This window comes from Ovis canadensis, chromosome 22 (genome assembly GCF_042477335.2).
Source record: "Ovis canadensis isolate MfBH-ARS-UI-01 breed Bighorn chromosome 22, ARS-UI_OviCan_v2, whole genome shotgun sequence".
Lineage (NCBI taxonomy): Eukaryota > Metazoa > Chordata > Mammalia > Artiodactyla > Bovidae > Ovis > Ovis canadensis.
In genome coordinates this window covers 61,652,975-61,669,065 of record NC_091266.1, presented here as the reverse complement: position 1 = coordinate 61,669,065, position 16,091 = coordinate 61,652,975, and the positions used below count along the sequence as shown (strand labels likewise).

General features: G+C 47.9%; 1 protein-coding gene across 2 annotated transcripts in view; it reads right to left on the bottom strand.

The window, feature by feature from the left end:
* Positions 1-16,091, bottom strand: part of DOCK1 (dedicator of cytokinesis 1) — a 568,995-nt gene that overhangs the window by 477,554 nt on the left and 75,350 nt on the right. The window contains exons 7-13 of one of the 2 annotated variants that reach the window (XM_069566865.1): positions 15,232-15,367; positions 14,217-14,374; positions 12,789-12,870; positions 12,232-12,367; positions 8,567-8,639; positions 5,384-5,526; positions 1,655-1,780 (exon numbers count right to left, since the gene is read on the bottom strand). In XM_069566865.1, the coding sequence (XP_069422966.1) occupies positions 1,655-1,780; positions 5,384-5,526; positions 8,567-8,639; positions 12,232-12,367; positions 12,789-12,870; positions 14,217-14,374; positions 15,232-15,367 (854 nt within the window). The remainder of the gene's footprint in view (positions 1-1,654; positions 1,781-5,383; positions 5,527-8,566; positions 8,640-12,231; positions 12,368-12,788; positions 12,871-14,216; positions 14,375-15,231; positions 15,368-16,091) is intronic. The other variant, XM_069566866.1, reaches the window with a different exon arrangement.

Genomic DNA, 16,091 nt, shown 5'->3' with positions numbered 1-16,091 from the left:
ATTAATATGAACATTATTTGGAAACAGAAGTCATATTGTAAATATCACAGATTAACCTTAATATGGGATCTCATTATCAGTTTAATAAGCTTAACCACGGTTGGATGGGGGCGGTACTGACATGGTAACTCACACACCCTGAGTGGGAACCAAGGTAAACCAAGGGCCTCCTCACGGAACCTGTATATTCACGCATGCCAGCTGTCCCTTCCTGCTCCTCCTTCCTCCTTTTGATCAGATGTCCATCCAGACTGTGTCCCTGTCTCCCTCATCCAACCCCCGTCTTCGAGAGAAGCTGCCTCCTTCCAGAAGTCCCAGTGGCCGACATGCACCTGTCCCCACCCCAGCCTGTCAGGTCCAGGGTGCCCAGGGGACCTAAGCAGGCCAGGTCAGATGACGATCAGTCTCCCTGTTTGGAAACACTGGGCAGAAAGCATGTCATCTGTTTCAGGACACTGGGATTTGGGAAGAAGTGGGGTGCCAGCATGACCCGTCCCCAGAGGATAAAGTCAAGTTGCAAAGGAGACGGTGCAGAGAAGCACAGCTGGCGGTCCAGGCTGGCCCGGCAGCAGGCTCTGCCTCTCTCTTTCAGCGACACAACTGACAAATATCCCCAGGGTGAGGCTGTCTGAGCTGGTCGTGTGCTTTCTGATACTTAAACCCTAAAGCATCCTAACTCCAGCCAGATCTCCAGGTGGGAATCATTATTGTTCTCATGCCTGGGAGGAGAAAACACAGCTCAGAGAGATGGGGTAACCTGCCCAGGGCCACGGAGGGGCAGAGTTGAGACACACAGCAAGGGGTGTGACCCCAGCCTGGACACTCACAGCTGAGGCCAGTGGGTGGGGTTTCAGGGTGGTGGACCACTTTGGGGGAGTCATTTAACCTGTAACCGACCCAGAGGGCTATTTTCAAAACGTGGAGCATACTAGGGTGTATTTACCCAAACTGTACTCCCTTCATTGTGAACATGTCCTGGACAATTCAAACGCTGTTAGAGATCACAGGACAGACCTGGGGCCATCACTGTAAGCCTGCCCCACCGTCATCATCAATCCATTCCTTAGAGCCAAAAAGTACATTCTGCACAGGCTCTCCGAAAGGTTCCCTGCCTGCTCACCCTCTACCACATCACTAAGCAACACCGGCCACACACTCTCTGTGCTTTCAGCCAAGGTAAGTGGGATGTCACACACCCCTCCTTCCGTGCCAGACAAGGCGGGCAGAAGACAAATGGCAGGCATCTTGACTGGGGCGACAACAGGGCATGGAACAGCAGTGGGTTTGCTTGCAATCGTGGCAGCGTTTTCCCCAGCCCGCGACAGAGACCACCTGGACGTCTCAGGCTTGTGTCTTTGGCCGATGCTCATTCCGTCCTCTTGTCACTGTTCCTGCGTCACCAGGAGTGCTCCCAGATTATGATTAATGTAGCCAAGAGAGACCTCCTCCCCGGGCCTGATCCCTGGTTAGCTGTCCCTCTGACCGCAGTCCTGTCTGCGGGAATGACCCACCACCACGCTGGGCTTCACACACTCCACGCTCTGCTTGCCTGAGTTCCCACGTACACGTGTCTCTTTGTGGCAAGGTACACAAACACTCCCACCGCGGCTGCACCCAGCACCCGCGCAGGGCTAAAGGGTTCATCCGTCCTTACCCGGCATGATGATCTCCGGGAAGCCCGTCTTCCGAGCCACTGCTGTGGTCCTATCCACCAAATGAGGAAACTCTTTTCTAATCTGATGGATATCTCCAGGAAGTAATTTCAACGTTACCCACAAACCTAGGAAAGCAACAGTTGCATGAGTCAGGTTATATCTTGTACATCTTCATATCTTGTACGTTTTTAGAAGTCTTCACAAAATCCATTTCAATGAATAAGCAGTTTTTAATTCACCAGGCAATGTCTTAAGAGAAAGTAGAGGTGGATGAAAAAAAGGAGAGCAGCCAGGGAAAAGCAGCTTGGCATGGGGGAGGTACCAGCATCTGACCACCTGGGACACGAATCCCACATCGGCACATCCTAAGGTCATGATAGCACTTACATGCTACCCTCGCCCAGGCCTGATGACTCTTCAGAGTTGATACTGTGTTGAAGATAAATCAGAAGGTAGCATTTTGCTGGGAGGGGATTGAGAAGGCTATCATTTCCCATTCTCCCAAGAAGGATGATAGCAGAGGAGGATTTGGGAGGCACACAGGCATCTTCATGAACCCGCGAAAATACCAGTCCTCTCGGGCTCTCAAGAAGAGAAACCACGGGCACCAGTGGACCACCCACACGACGGATGGCGGCAGTCAGGGCGGCCCCGTCCCTCTGTTTCACAATGTCATGGCAAACAGGGGACTCGTGCCACCCAAGCCCCTTCTCCAAGGGGGAAACAGGGACTTCCCAGCCCTTGAAACAAGACGCGAGGATGCCCAGGAGAGAGCACAGTGACCCTGTGAGCCCCCCCGCCCTCCCGCCCTCCTTCTGCAAAGCTGACACGTTTTGTATAGAATATTCCTGGAGCAGCGATCAAACAATAAAAGGGGAGAAAGCTGACACTTAACAAAGTCAAAGACAGGAGGCAAAGCAGCGGCTCTGTCAGCTGCTTTCAACGACATGCCATCCTGGCAGGGATGGAGGGGTCACTCTCAGGAGGCAGGTCAGGGTCTCCCCATCCTTGAGCCCTTGGGGGCCTGGCCTGCTTACTCAGCTCTGTGGGACACCGCTCCCCCCACCCCGCCCACCAGAAGATAACATCAGTAGCAGCTTGCTCAACTCATTGGTAAGTAGCTATCATCACTTGTTATAATTTAAACACAGAGATTAATTTTTCCTGTTTATGCTAGGCTTGAAACACTTCCTCAGAGGAGGAAATGAGGCCAATTTTCAAAGGAAAAGTGCGTTTTAGGTTGAGTTTTGCTTAATCAGAGTAACTAAACACAAAGGGAACTAGCATATGCTGTATTTCAAACAGGGGCTGACCCCTCGGTTGGGAAGACACCCTGCAGGGGGCACAACAACCCACTCCGGCGTCCCCGCCTGGAGAATCCCATGGCCAGAGGAGCCTGGCGGGCTGCAGTCCGTGGGGTCACAGAGCTGGACACAACTGAAGCGACTTAGCAGGCACGCACGCATGCGTTTCAAACAACAGGGGCAGATGGCTGGACGCACGTGAGGATTCAACATCCAGGTAAAATCCCATGCCCTCTGGGTCCAGGCTTTAGAATAACTTGGGCTAAGTTTAAGAGATGTTGTCTACTGTGAGAAGGAAAGATGTAGATGCAAAGCTGAACTAGACCGAAGCCCGGAAGCCAGTACAGAAGAGATGGGTCATGTTCCTCCAAGTCCCTTCCGTGGCCCCATGCACTGGCCTGTGACTTGAGGGGCCACCTCTGATGGGAATAGGAGCTCCGCTGGGCAAAACCCCGGAGACCCTGCAGCTCGCTCTGGGCTGCATTTCCTGGGCCCCGCCCAGCTCTCCCTGGAAAGCACTGAAATAGGCCTGAGAGTGAGCCCCGGAAAAATGCCACTCCCTCACGTCTGTTTCAAGGCCAACATGAGCCAGTAACATGGCCCAAGGTCATTCTGGTCCAGGAAGCCACAAGGGTCTGCTTGAAAGCAGTCAATGCCTTTGTCACTCAGCTCTTCCCATGACCTGAAACCACCCCTCCTCCCTGAGAAGTTCAAGGAATCGGGGACCCTGGCCTCAGCCCATCTCTGTGACACAGATTTTGGCCACAGTAACAGGGACACTGACAGAGGCAGGGCTTGGGTCCTCTTTTTAAGCAAGTTCCGGCTGGCCTGCCCGCAGTCTCCACTTTTCCCAGGTGACCCTGTAATAAAAGTGGGTCAAAACTCGGATGACACTGCAGGAGGAGCCAGAGGCCTGGGGACCCCGCCCCACAGCGGCTCCAATCAAACAGCTTTAATTGGGTCTCCCCGTGGTTTTCAATTAAAGTGCAAATTGGGAGGGCTGGTAATTGATGAGAAGACGGGTCCTGGGTCAGCTGAAAATTGCTCTGTCTACAGAGGCCATGGCTCATTAACGTTTGGGGCTGAGGTTTTGGTTTTGTTGTTTTCCTGGGGGGAGGGGCGGTTCAAACCAAAAGAAAGTCCAGCCGAGGGACAGGAGCAGCTAATTCCTGCAGAACGTTCTTTAGACTCATCCACACTCTCCCTCAGGCCAATGGGAAAAGAATCAGGATAACTGTTTCTTAAAAATCGAGTGACGTAAGGCAACCAGACAATGAAACAGGTCCGTTCACCTGAGCCCCACTGAGTCCATGGCAAGCCGGCATCTAATCAAGGACTAACAGTGGATTGTCCCACCAGTCTCAGGCCTGGGAGACTCTGAAGGTGACTTCCCCTCCGGCTGGAGGCGGGGCCTCAGCAAACACTTGTTTTCCAGCAGCCCTCCCGGCCAGGCGAGTGCCAGCTGTCACCAGCCCAAGGTGATTGATTCATAGCCTCTGCCAACAGAAGGTCAGCCCCTGGGAAACTTGTCAGCGTGGGATTAAAAACGATGACTGCACGCCAGGCGAGCGAGGGAGGAGAAATCCCCTCAATTACAAACCTGGAGGGGAACTGGCCTGCAAAACGGAACCGCTTTCTCAGGGGTGTGGAGTGGGGAAGCCCCGCAAGACAACGCGGCAGGCTTAGCTCACAACACGAGTGAGGAAAAAGCAGCGAGGACAGCACGCACGGGGAGGTGGGCTGTGCTGAATGTCTGTGTGTCTCTAAGCAGCAAGGTGAAATCACAGGCAGGGGATAGCTAGTTCATTCTCTGCTGAAGTCACTCAAGTGTTCTAAATAGCGGAGACAGCTGGAGAAGTCTGAGGAAGACAAAGAAAGGGGTTGCTTCCAGGCCCATCAACTCTGGGCTCTTTGCAAGCATTTAATCCTCGTACCCTAGTATTCGTATCCCAGGCAGTGCTCTCTCATCCAGGAGCTTGGTTCTCAGTAGTGCTTACAAAGGTGACCAGTGAGGAAAGCCTCACAGGCTCTATGTACAGGAACAATGAGTAATCACCATTACCCTACACCACCAGCATCAGCAGCATCGCCATGAGTATCTCTGGAATCATCACTCGCATCTTCGTTATCATCTTTGTTATCATCACCATCATCACCATCACTGCTGTCACCATTGCCATCATCAATATTATCATCAATATTATCATTATCATCATGACCATTATCAGCGGGATCATCACCGTTATCACCACCGTTACCATGACCACTGTTGTCATCAGCACGATCACCGTTTTCATCACCACCATTATTATCACCATCATCACCAGCGTCACGATCATCATCGAACTTAAATTCACACCACGCAGTATACTCCCAGGCTCACGCACATGGACACTTAGAGGAACGAAACCATAGGATACGTACCCTGGCCCTTGTGGTTGACTTCTTTGGCAGCAATGACTTTGTTTATAACAGTCTGAAGGAAGTCATTCTCCCCTGCCACCCTGGGTGAAAAACGGGATGACATGTTCAGCGGCTTGTGTCGGATGGCGTCGTCCAACGCGAGCCTGGAGGGCACGGGACGAGCAAGACCACAGGACACAAAGGGGTGCGGGGACCCAGAGGTGACAGTAACAAGGGAGCACGAGAGAGCATCATCACCGAGCGTCAGAGAGAGGCGTCACGAGTCAACGCACGACAAAGGACAGGATAGGCGACAAGAGAGACAGGGAAGAGCATTGATCAGGAAAATGCTGAACCACACCAGAGAAGTAAAGCAAACAAGCTCGACTCCACCCCCAGGAAGTGAAGGTGCACCAGAGCTACCCTCCATGCCTACCAGACAGTTTACAAAGACGGGAACTGATCTGAAAGCAATACGACTGAACAGCATTTAATCCCAGGGGATGTTTATGACCATTTCTTCTATTTCAGTAATTCCTGGCCATAGAGCATAGGTCGAGCGGTGGGTGCTTCGAAGGGAAAAGCAAAATCAAGATGAAAAAAACAAAAAAAGATCCCTCGGACCCAATTGCTTGGGAAGCTTGAGTACACACTCTGCTCCATCAGACTATGTACTCAACATAGCCTAAAATAATTAAATGTGAAAACAATGGAATAATCTTCAGAGAACACAATCACCATGTCTGAGGAGTTAAAACTGTGACACAATTATGAATATAAGTCATCAGTGTTCGGGGGACTCATGAATCAGGGGCTTTCTACAGAAGGTGTACCACGACTGAGAAAATAAATACAAACAGGCGACATGTGCAAAGAGAAATACCAGGTAGCACAGCCAAGCACAACATGCAGTGAGCAAGAAGATAAGTGTATCATGTTTAAAATGATTTCCAGAAACAAGGACAAGTGTTATTTATCCCGTGAGCCCACATGACTCAAGGGAGCTGAGGGCTGTTTTCATTTGCTTCCCCAAGTTAAAAAAGACAGAGAGAGAGAGAAATGTACACCATGATTCCTCCCCTAGAACTTACCCTGAGATATAATAAATCAGTTTTAATGGAGCAAAAAATGGGTTTCATTAGCATGGCATTTCCCGAAGAACTACTTTCCCTGCTTATTTTGCTATTAAAATCATGTTTCTGTTTTGTTTCTAACACTGAACATATGAATCTGGATATCAGTCTTCCTTTAATGGAGCAAGAAGTCACTACAATGCGAGCCGAACATGTGATTTTTTTTAAAGTGGACATTTCACTAAAGGACAGAAAAAGATGGCAGCAACCTGCCATCCCCAGGTCATAACATGTCTCAGTGAAATTTAGATTAGTGCATCTAAAACTAATAACCCCCTCACTTTTCAAACCATAACTCAAAAAATTTTTTCTTTGACTTTTCCCAGAAGACAGTAGTAGGCAACAGGTAACTTTAACACAGTGGTTCATTTGGACATGAAGAAACTCTGAGGTCTGATATCTAAACGGCATTCTAAACAGCACTGGGCTGCACTTTTTCTCTCATGGGCAACTCATTATCATTTCATACTGGCGTGCTTTATTGATTACCATGATATCGGCTCATATTCCAAGATGATGCTCCTCTTGTTTACTAAACAAACTTCCAGATTCTGTAGAACCGAGCTCCCTCTGTAACTCTCATCACTGGCTGTGATTTCAAAGTATTAATATCACCATGCAACAGAACATTCCATGATGAGAGGAACGTTCTCCATCAGCACTGACCGATCTGGCAGCCACTAGCCACTTACGGTCCTGAAGACTTTCGATGGGACCATTGTGATGGAGGCAGGAAATATCCGATTTCAGTTAATTTTCATGAACTCAAACCGTTACATGTAACCAGCGGTTACAGTGTTGCCCAGAAGAATAGTTCTAAAGCAATGAAGCCACAACAAACCTTTGCCTCCAGTTGTGGAATGAAATAAACAAATGTGAACCCCAATTTAGAGCACATTCATAGTTTTCTGTTATTCTAACTTCCTGCTGAGCCAGGCCTGGGGATGCTGTCTGAACAGATCACCTGCCTGCAAAGGAACCACTCTGTTCACCTGGAACATGTGCTTTTCCAGCCTGGGACTAAGAGCGTGGTCCATCGTGCAAGGACAGGATGCAAAGGGAAACCACCTCCTACCTCCTGCCTTCCCACTCCCCTCCCAGGACAGGATTCCTCCCACCACCCACCAGCATCATGGGCCTCCAAACTCCCTTGGTTAGCACCTGAAAACAACCAAAACAGCTTAAAATAAAATTTCTCTCAAGCCCAGAATCAAGTAGAAACCAGAAATGAGGAGAAAAGACGAGAACACAGGGCACTATGACAGGTCACTCTAACTCGATTTATCATTTGCTCCTCTAAGGTTTCACTCCGCCAGGAGGAAGCCGCCTCTTGCAATTAACCTAAACCGCTCTAATTCCTCCTCCTCTCTCCCCACCTCTGTGTGAGGCAGAGAAGTGCCCTTGAAGGGACTACAGACCATTATCTAAGTGCCCTCTCTGGCTTTAATCTCCAGGGAAATAACACCAATTCTTTCAACCTTTTCCACGGGAACTGCCTTCAAATCGGAGAGTCAATTTAATGAAGCTCCCCGGAGTGCTTTCCAAGCTCACCACACCTCTTGACAGACTTCAGGTCAGAACTAGACAAACCCTAAACACGGCAAGCACAGGCAGCGTCCACTTGAAGCAACCCAGGGACAGAAAAATCACAAGGATTATTTCTCGCTTTACAAAAGAATGCAGTCTTATTTTGTTTTTTTTTTTATTTGGAAGACAGCAACTTATCGTGATGAATTTGAAGTACTGTATTTTGAAAATGTGAATACTTTCAGTTCATCCGTGATGTAAGGAGATGTTCAAGTCCAGAGAGGAACTGTAACTCTGCAAGTCCTACGTGATAAGCCATGTCAGGGATCACACGTAAAACCTTGTACTTCAAGACTATAAACTTTGATCCAATTTTTTATGGCTTCAAAAAAGCCCTACACTAAGTGACTAAGATGTCTCATTGTTATAAACTAATCAATTCCTATTCATGCTGAATATATAAACTGAATTATAAAGATAACTATTACAAACACACATTTTCCATATTCTATGGGGTTAAGCACTTGGTTTGTCCCATACTTACGGCTGAAAGGGAATGAAATGCTGTTTGTCTTCATCATCTACTTTCCCATTTATTATATCCGTTACATCCATCACTGGAGACAAGAAAAAGAGAGAGACAGCTGTGCTTAAAGGCTGCCATTCAGAAAACAAACAAGCAAAGGAACTTCAGAATGTCTTCTGACCAATAAGAAGCATGAACTGACCAGTGGAATTTTTTTCTATATTCAAGTTTAAAGCATTTCCACGTTTGAAAGACCAATTAAGTTACCTGAAAAATACCTGCCCAAATAGGGTTGGGGCTTAAAGAGCAAAGCTCCATTTAACAAATTCCTCTATTAACCAACTGGCACCAGTTAAGCTTCTTTTCTCCAACAGAACTTTGTGAGATGAGGAAATACTCTATTTTTGTTTACTTATTGATTTCTTTATTTTCGGCTGTGCTGGGTCGCCACTGACGCCTGCAGGCTTTCGCGAGTTGCAGGGAGCAGAGGCTCCTCGCTAGCTGCGGTGCTCACGCTTGTCCCTGCGCTGGCTTCCCTTGTGGCAGAGCGTGGGCTCCAGAGGGGGGCCTCAGTACTTGCGGCTCATGGACTTAGTTGCTCTGCAGCATGTGGGATCTTCCGAGACCAGGGGTCAAACCCTGCATTGGCAGGCAGATTCTTAACTACTGGACCCCCAGGGAAGTCCCAAAATGAAATGTTCTATCACAAGCAGCACGTGAAATATGGCAAGTGTGATGGAGGCACTGAACTTTCACTTTGACTTCATTCATTTATGCCAGAAGGGCCACCTGGGGCCGGGTGGCCACACTGGGCTGCACTGATCTGCAGCCGCATGTCAGTCGCCCGGCCCCCGAATAAGGAGGCAGTAATAACAGGACGACAGTTTAGCCACCTCGTGCTGGCGTCTGTGGACAATGTTTCAAGAAACACCTGACATCTAATCCTCACACTTACCTCCTCTTCGGTTGAGAAGACTAGGCTCAAAGACCTAAACAAATTCGCCCAAAATCTAGTGGCTAGAACGTCTCCCATGCCCCAGCTCAGACCAACACAGCGAGGAACCCCTCAAACAGCCCAGGGTGCTGGACATAAGCTCTGTCTCTGCTCAGCCTCCTTACTTGACTGCAGGTAAATGGGCAACAAGTCCCGGGTATTTCCTTTTGCACGATCCCTTCCCTAATGACATACGACCAAATACTAAATATGGACAATTTCCATCTCTAGCACCCACCTTCCACCCCAAAACAGGAAAAGTGATCTGTAGGGGGAACAGAAACATCCCATCTAATGTTAAGATGCTCCTATGCCCAAGACCACGTCTTGACCGCCAGTTCCGAACCATCACACACAGAGATTGTTTTAGCCCAAGTCCCATCAGTCTTGGCATCTGCAGCAGCAGCTCAGACAACCAGCTCTATATGGGTCATAATGAGTGATTCTGTACCCAAGAGACCATCTCCCACAGCCCAGTCCACAATAAGCCACCTTCCTGCATCCACAGACCTCTCTCTATCATGGGGCTCATCCCACCAGCTGACTATGAGGCCCCCTGACGGTCCAGCTTTCTTGCCAAAGCTCCCTGGTCTCTAGCCTTGGACACGTCTATGGGCCCAGCAACAACTACTGGCAAGAAGGCAGCATGTGAGCAAGAAAAACACCCTTGGTCTGAGCACCGGTAAATTGAAAGCAGCCTTAGTTCTGCTACTTTCTAGGAGTGACAGTCCCTTTGGGGCTCCCCCAGCCCAGAACTCAGCAGAGAAAGCATTGAAATTGCCCATCACCATGTCCTGCCCTCACTGGTCTTGCTGTGGTGAGGACTTTGAGCATTCAAAGGTTCCTGCTGTCAAAGAAGTAAAGGACTTGGGGGTGTCACCCCCCAATCCGGGAGCCCAACTATTTCTATTTTCAGGTATGAGGGACCGTTGTAAGGAAGCCAGGTGTCCAGCCATATGTAGTCACCATGGGCGTGTGACGGAGGAGGACCTGAACACCCCAGAAATATGACATCACAGGATGCAGGGGCAGAAGGAAGGGGACGTCGGGATGCTGCTGATGGGAGGAGGGACAGCAAAGGCAGGAAGCCAGGCAGGCACGATGAGAAGTGATGAGAAGCACGAGGCTGGGGCAAAGGGCCAGGTCGGCTCAGAGCGACGCCTCCCCACAGCCTGCTCATAGCAACCTGGCACTGAGCATCCAGGTGGCCGAGATGCATGGCAACTGTTTGCAGGGGCTCATCCTCTGCCAACAGTCAGAAGAGACACAAGATCCAAGTTCAAGGACAGGCACAGGGTACCTAGGCAAGAATATGTTTTAATAGCCTCCTGGACTGTGCATATGAGTGTCTAAGTGTATATGAGAAATACACTTAAGGCTGAGAATCACTGTCTTAAAATATGTACCTCTTACGCCCAAAATGTACCATGACCACACTGCCCGATGACATTTACTCCCTCCCTCTCAGAGTGGAGATTCAAGTAGGAAGTTAGGAAATACAGAAGCAGAATGCTCAGGTCCTTACGCAGCATCTACAGAAACACACCAGCCCACAGCTCAGGAGAGCCAACCCTCTGGGCTGAACGCGGAAGGTAAGAGATCACTTGCCCCCTCCCTACCTCATCCCCATTGGGCACTTTTGCTCTGAACCTAAAACGGCTCTAAAAATATCTGTTTAAAAGGGGCTGTGCATGCGTGCTCCGTTTTCAGTCCTGTCAGACTCTTTGCGACCCTACAGGCTCCTCAGTCCATGGAATTGTCCAGGCAAGAATGCTGGAGTAGGTTCCGGGCCCTTCTCCAGGGGATCTTCCCGACCCAGGGATTGAACCTGAGTCTCCCGGTCCCCTGCATTGCAGGTGGATTCTTTACTGCTGAGCCACTGGAGAAGCCCCTAAAAGAGGCCAAAACAAAGCATAATAATGAAAGCCCTGAGCTTCCCGGTAATGCAGGTAAAGAGCCCTCTGCTGCCACTGAAGCAAGAAATCCAGCGACCTATCAGAAAAGGAAGAGTTTTTCTCACGTATGTATATAAACCCCAAGAATCACAAAAAGGACGAGAAATAGAAGGGTGTGCAGTGAATGGCGGCCATCTGATCGTGAGGGAACATCATTTCCCAAATTGTGAAAAACGAGCGTGACACCAAAAGAGGTCAGCTAACAAGGACGTCCCAGGGACACTTTCCTGTCCTTCCACAGAGACAGCTCATTTCTCCCTTTTCCTCACCACCACCAAAAACAAAACAGAGCACGTGTCCGCAGAGAAAAAAAGCCCCTATGTGGAGATAGCTCTGTCCTCTCTGAGCCTTCTTCTCCTGCCTCTTCATCACTTGGACCATTCTGTGCAGACTCATTCCTAAATCAGTCCATCACCAAGTCAGAAACACCGCGATCCTCCTTGACTGGCCTCCCTCCAGGATGAGGGTGTGGGATACGTGGGTCAGGGTCTCCGCCAAGAAACGGGCTCCACTGTCATAGCAAAGACGGGATTTGTGCCTGAAGCTGGTGGACAAAGACCCCGAGCCACGTGTCGATGTGAACCCACACAGAGAAGAAAAAACAGATGTTTCTTCTCTCCAACAGACAAGCTTATACATCAAGCGGCCCACGATCCAGTATTCAACAGCAGCTCGTATTCACGGCGGAGGTGCTGATCTCGAAAGTCCTCAGGAAGAGAAAGGAAATGGATTACCGGCCACCCCGAAAGGCCGTCGCAGGCCCGACGTCAGCTTCCTCGTGTTGTTGTCCCTCAGCTCCATGCGACCCACACGGACGATCTGACACACAAAACTGATTTTCTCCCTTTTCAGGTCTTTGCTTCCCAGGTCCTGGAAATATTAATTTCCATAAATTATTGTGGAGAAGCACCACTCAAGGCAGGTTCAATTGCAACAGACAGTAGAGAGATAGATTGCCACTCTTCACTCCAACCAGTTTCTAGTATTTTAATAAGCGATTCACAAGACAAAGAGGAGCTGAATTACAAAAGTCAATTAGCATTAAATGAATTTAAGATCCACGTTTAAGAGACATACTCAACATCACGGAGTACATCTTTGTCGTGGGGACTCGAAGGGTGACTAGAGACCCAGAAGGTTTCTGGGCAGCTACGTTATTATATGAAATTAACAAGTAGTCCCGGCGTCCCAAGGACCCATGCTCCAGGGCGGTGAGAAGTCAGACAAGGGTCATTAAAAATACTCATGAGAATGGTGAGCAATTCAAATGAACATCTTTGGATGCACTTACCGTGAAAACAGCTCGCAAATTGTGTAACCTGTCTATGTCTTTAGGCAATCCTGAACTTGACCAGCGGACAAGGTAGTTTTCACTTGGAAAAAAAGGAAGTAAAAGCAAATTAATTTTCCACACAGAACAGGGAACCAAATGTGCATCCTCAGTGACTTCTAATTAGTATCACGGAGGTCCATTATGGAAACATCCGCCACATCAGATGGAGCGGCTCTGCCATGGACACACGTGTGTCCAGTCTCCATACAGCATCGTACTCAAGGTCTGCCGGCACAAAATCCCTGAGGTTTCCAGTTTGGATGTCCAGGATTATGCAAAGGACCCATCTGCAAATGGCATTTCGTGGTTTTTATTATATTTTTAACAATTTTTTAAAAATTAATTTACAGTGTTGTTAGTTTCAGGTGTAAAGCACAGCGATTCAGTTATACATAGATATATTCTTTTTCAGCTTTTCTTCCATTGTAGTCTATGATAAGACACTGAATAAAGTTTCCTGTGCTATACAGTAGGTCCCTGTTGACTTTATAGAGTAGTGTGTATATGTTAAAAGTTTTTTTATTAAAAGCATACTTGTTCATTTGGAATGACTACAGTCTCAAATTCACTATTCATTTACAGTACAAAGTAAAACTTCATGATGATTTCCGAGTCTGCCATAAGTCAAACATGACCTGAAAATATATATTAAATCCTATGACAAGAAGAAATAGTCTTTATTGGAAATGGCAATGAAATTTGTTTTGTTTTCTGCCATATACTAAGTTCTTAAATTTTCAATAATATGAGTGAAGATTCTGGAGCTTTATACAAAGACACACACACACACACATTTACTTCACACACAGTCCAAACCATACTATTTCCATCTGGACAAAGAGAAAGTTACACCAAGGAACAAAGACTAGGAAAGATAGCACATAAGACGATGAGAAATGAGAGAGACTGGATTTACAATATTTTATTCAACACAGAATAATATTCACTGACAGCCTTTATGCAGCAGGCACCGATCTAGACACTTGTTTCCCATCCAATCACCTTGGAGAAAAAACAATAGGTCAAAGGGCCAGAAATGACATTCACAGAGAACCAAAGCTGGAAACGGCAACACTAAGATAACAATCCTGGAGTGGGGGAGGGGCCCACAAGCAAAGCATCCCATAAAGACGACGCAGGAAGCATGACGTCAGTCCTTAGTCATGCAGTTGCCAGGTTTTGAAAACATTACAAGACTCCAACTCTACAATCAAACATCCACGTCCTTGCCGGAAAGCTGATCCTGGCCCAGGCTCCAGCTGCTTGGGGGACGTCTGGCCAGCTGATCACCCCAAGGTCTCCCCGCGAGAGCGAGACTTTGGGGTGATTCTGAGGCCATGTTCCCAGCAGTGACCAAAGAGGAAAGACAAGGGGCTCGTCACTGACCTGATGAACTTGGACTCCACAGGGTCGTACAGAGACATGAGCACCTCGGCATCTTCTCCTATTTTACAGACCACGTTCTTGAGGTTGACAAACAAGGCCAGAGAAGGCGTGGCGGCAAACTTGGCTTGTCTGTTAATGTCTATGTTCTGCTTCTGAGACTGTCAGCGGAATAAAACAGGAGAACAGGGAGGTGACAGGAGCAACACTCAGGGCTAACGCTTGCTCTGTTCATCCCCAACAGGACGGAAAACCACGCAAAACCAGTCACAGTAACACAGCGAAGCCCTTCACGCAGCATCTTCCTTGATGCTGTCAACACATGCATGAGCCGAGCTGAAAAGAATATGCCCGGGGCGAGGATCCCAGCACCACGAGAAGTTATACTGAGTATTTGCTTCCGAAACAAAATGTTTAAGGGCCCAACCAATCAATCAGAATGGAGATTACACGTGCAGTTGCTTATTCAATTTTTGATTCTCCCATCAGATCAAACCCTCTGAGGACATCTCTATGTTATTCATCATTATGGCCTCAGGGCCTGGCACACCGTAGGCGTTCAGCAGTTGCTGAATGAATGGACGACTCAATCACCCAACTGAGTTCTGAGTACTGACTGCACACAAGTTACCATTAACGGCCATGGGAGATGAAAAAGATCAGTAAGACTCGTGTTCCCTGCCCTCATCAAACTTAGACACATCCCTCTCCTACTCCTATCAAAGAGGAAATGCAGGATGAAGTACTGTTGCCCATGAGTTAAGACCACAAAGTCAATGTCATTAAAATCCTGTCCCCCCTCAAGGGATGAAAAGCCTTCAGGTCATCCACAGCATGTTTAGACGCTGGGCTCCATTCCATCCATCACTGTCTGAAATACATGCTGCAGCTGAGCCTTTTCACGGTGCAGCTAATGCAGTCCTGGGGTCTTACTGGTGATGTTTCACTAATGCTGTAAATTGTTACTGAGAAAATGTACCCTGGGTGTGAACGGCGCATTACAGAGAACTGAACTTACTTTTTCTTCTTGCAATCTTTCCTCCACTTGTTTGGAAGCTACTTCATGAGCTCTGAAAAGACTGATTGTGCTACTTAGTTCTGGATCCAGAATGTTCCCATCTTCATCTCTCACCACCAAGTCCAAATCAAGGATTCTAGAACAAGAAGAATTCAAAACTTCACCCACAAACTTCAGTCATCCATTCATTCAGCAAAAGAAACTGAGCAAGATGAAATCAAAAGTCAGAGTCACTCTCACAGTATCAGAAAACATAGTTCTGTGAGGTCGCTGTCATTTGAACTTTCTTTGTATGCCCTTGGAATTGAGAAAAAAAAAATCTTACTTCCATTGCTCTTGTGACTTTTACTCACAGATCTAGAAAGCCCAAATGAAAGGTATGTCGCTAACTACTACATGAACAGTACGGTCAGTTAAGTGCACACACGCTATGCACATACTGGGTGTGTGTGTGCATATAAATTTGTGGGTATGTATACACGGCCCCATGCACACCCATATGCCCAACTATATACACAGATGGAGGTCGGGGAGAGGTGGGAGGGAGGAAACGCTGGAACCGAGGCATACGCACCACTCTCTCTGGTAGGTTCCATGACACCACTTTCCTTCTACCTAGAATCGCAGTTCTAATCCCTTAATTAGCCTATCAGAAGATTTTCAATAAAGACGTTCTACTGTTTCAACATGGAACATATGGAAGTCATCCACAGCAATGTTAAGAATCTTCCTGGCCAGATGGCTAAATGTAGTAGCCAACTTAAAACACAGGCAGCATCTGGCTAATAAATCTGTCCATCCTATATCTGGAAATGTTTTTTGGCAACAGTCTCTCCGTTTCCTGTTAGGTGGTTTTTACC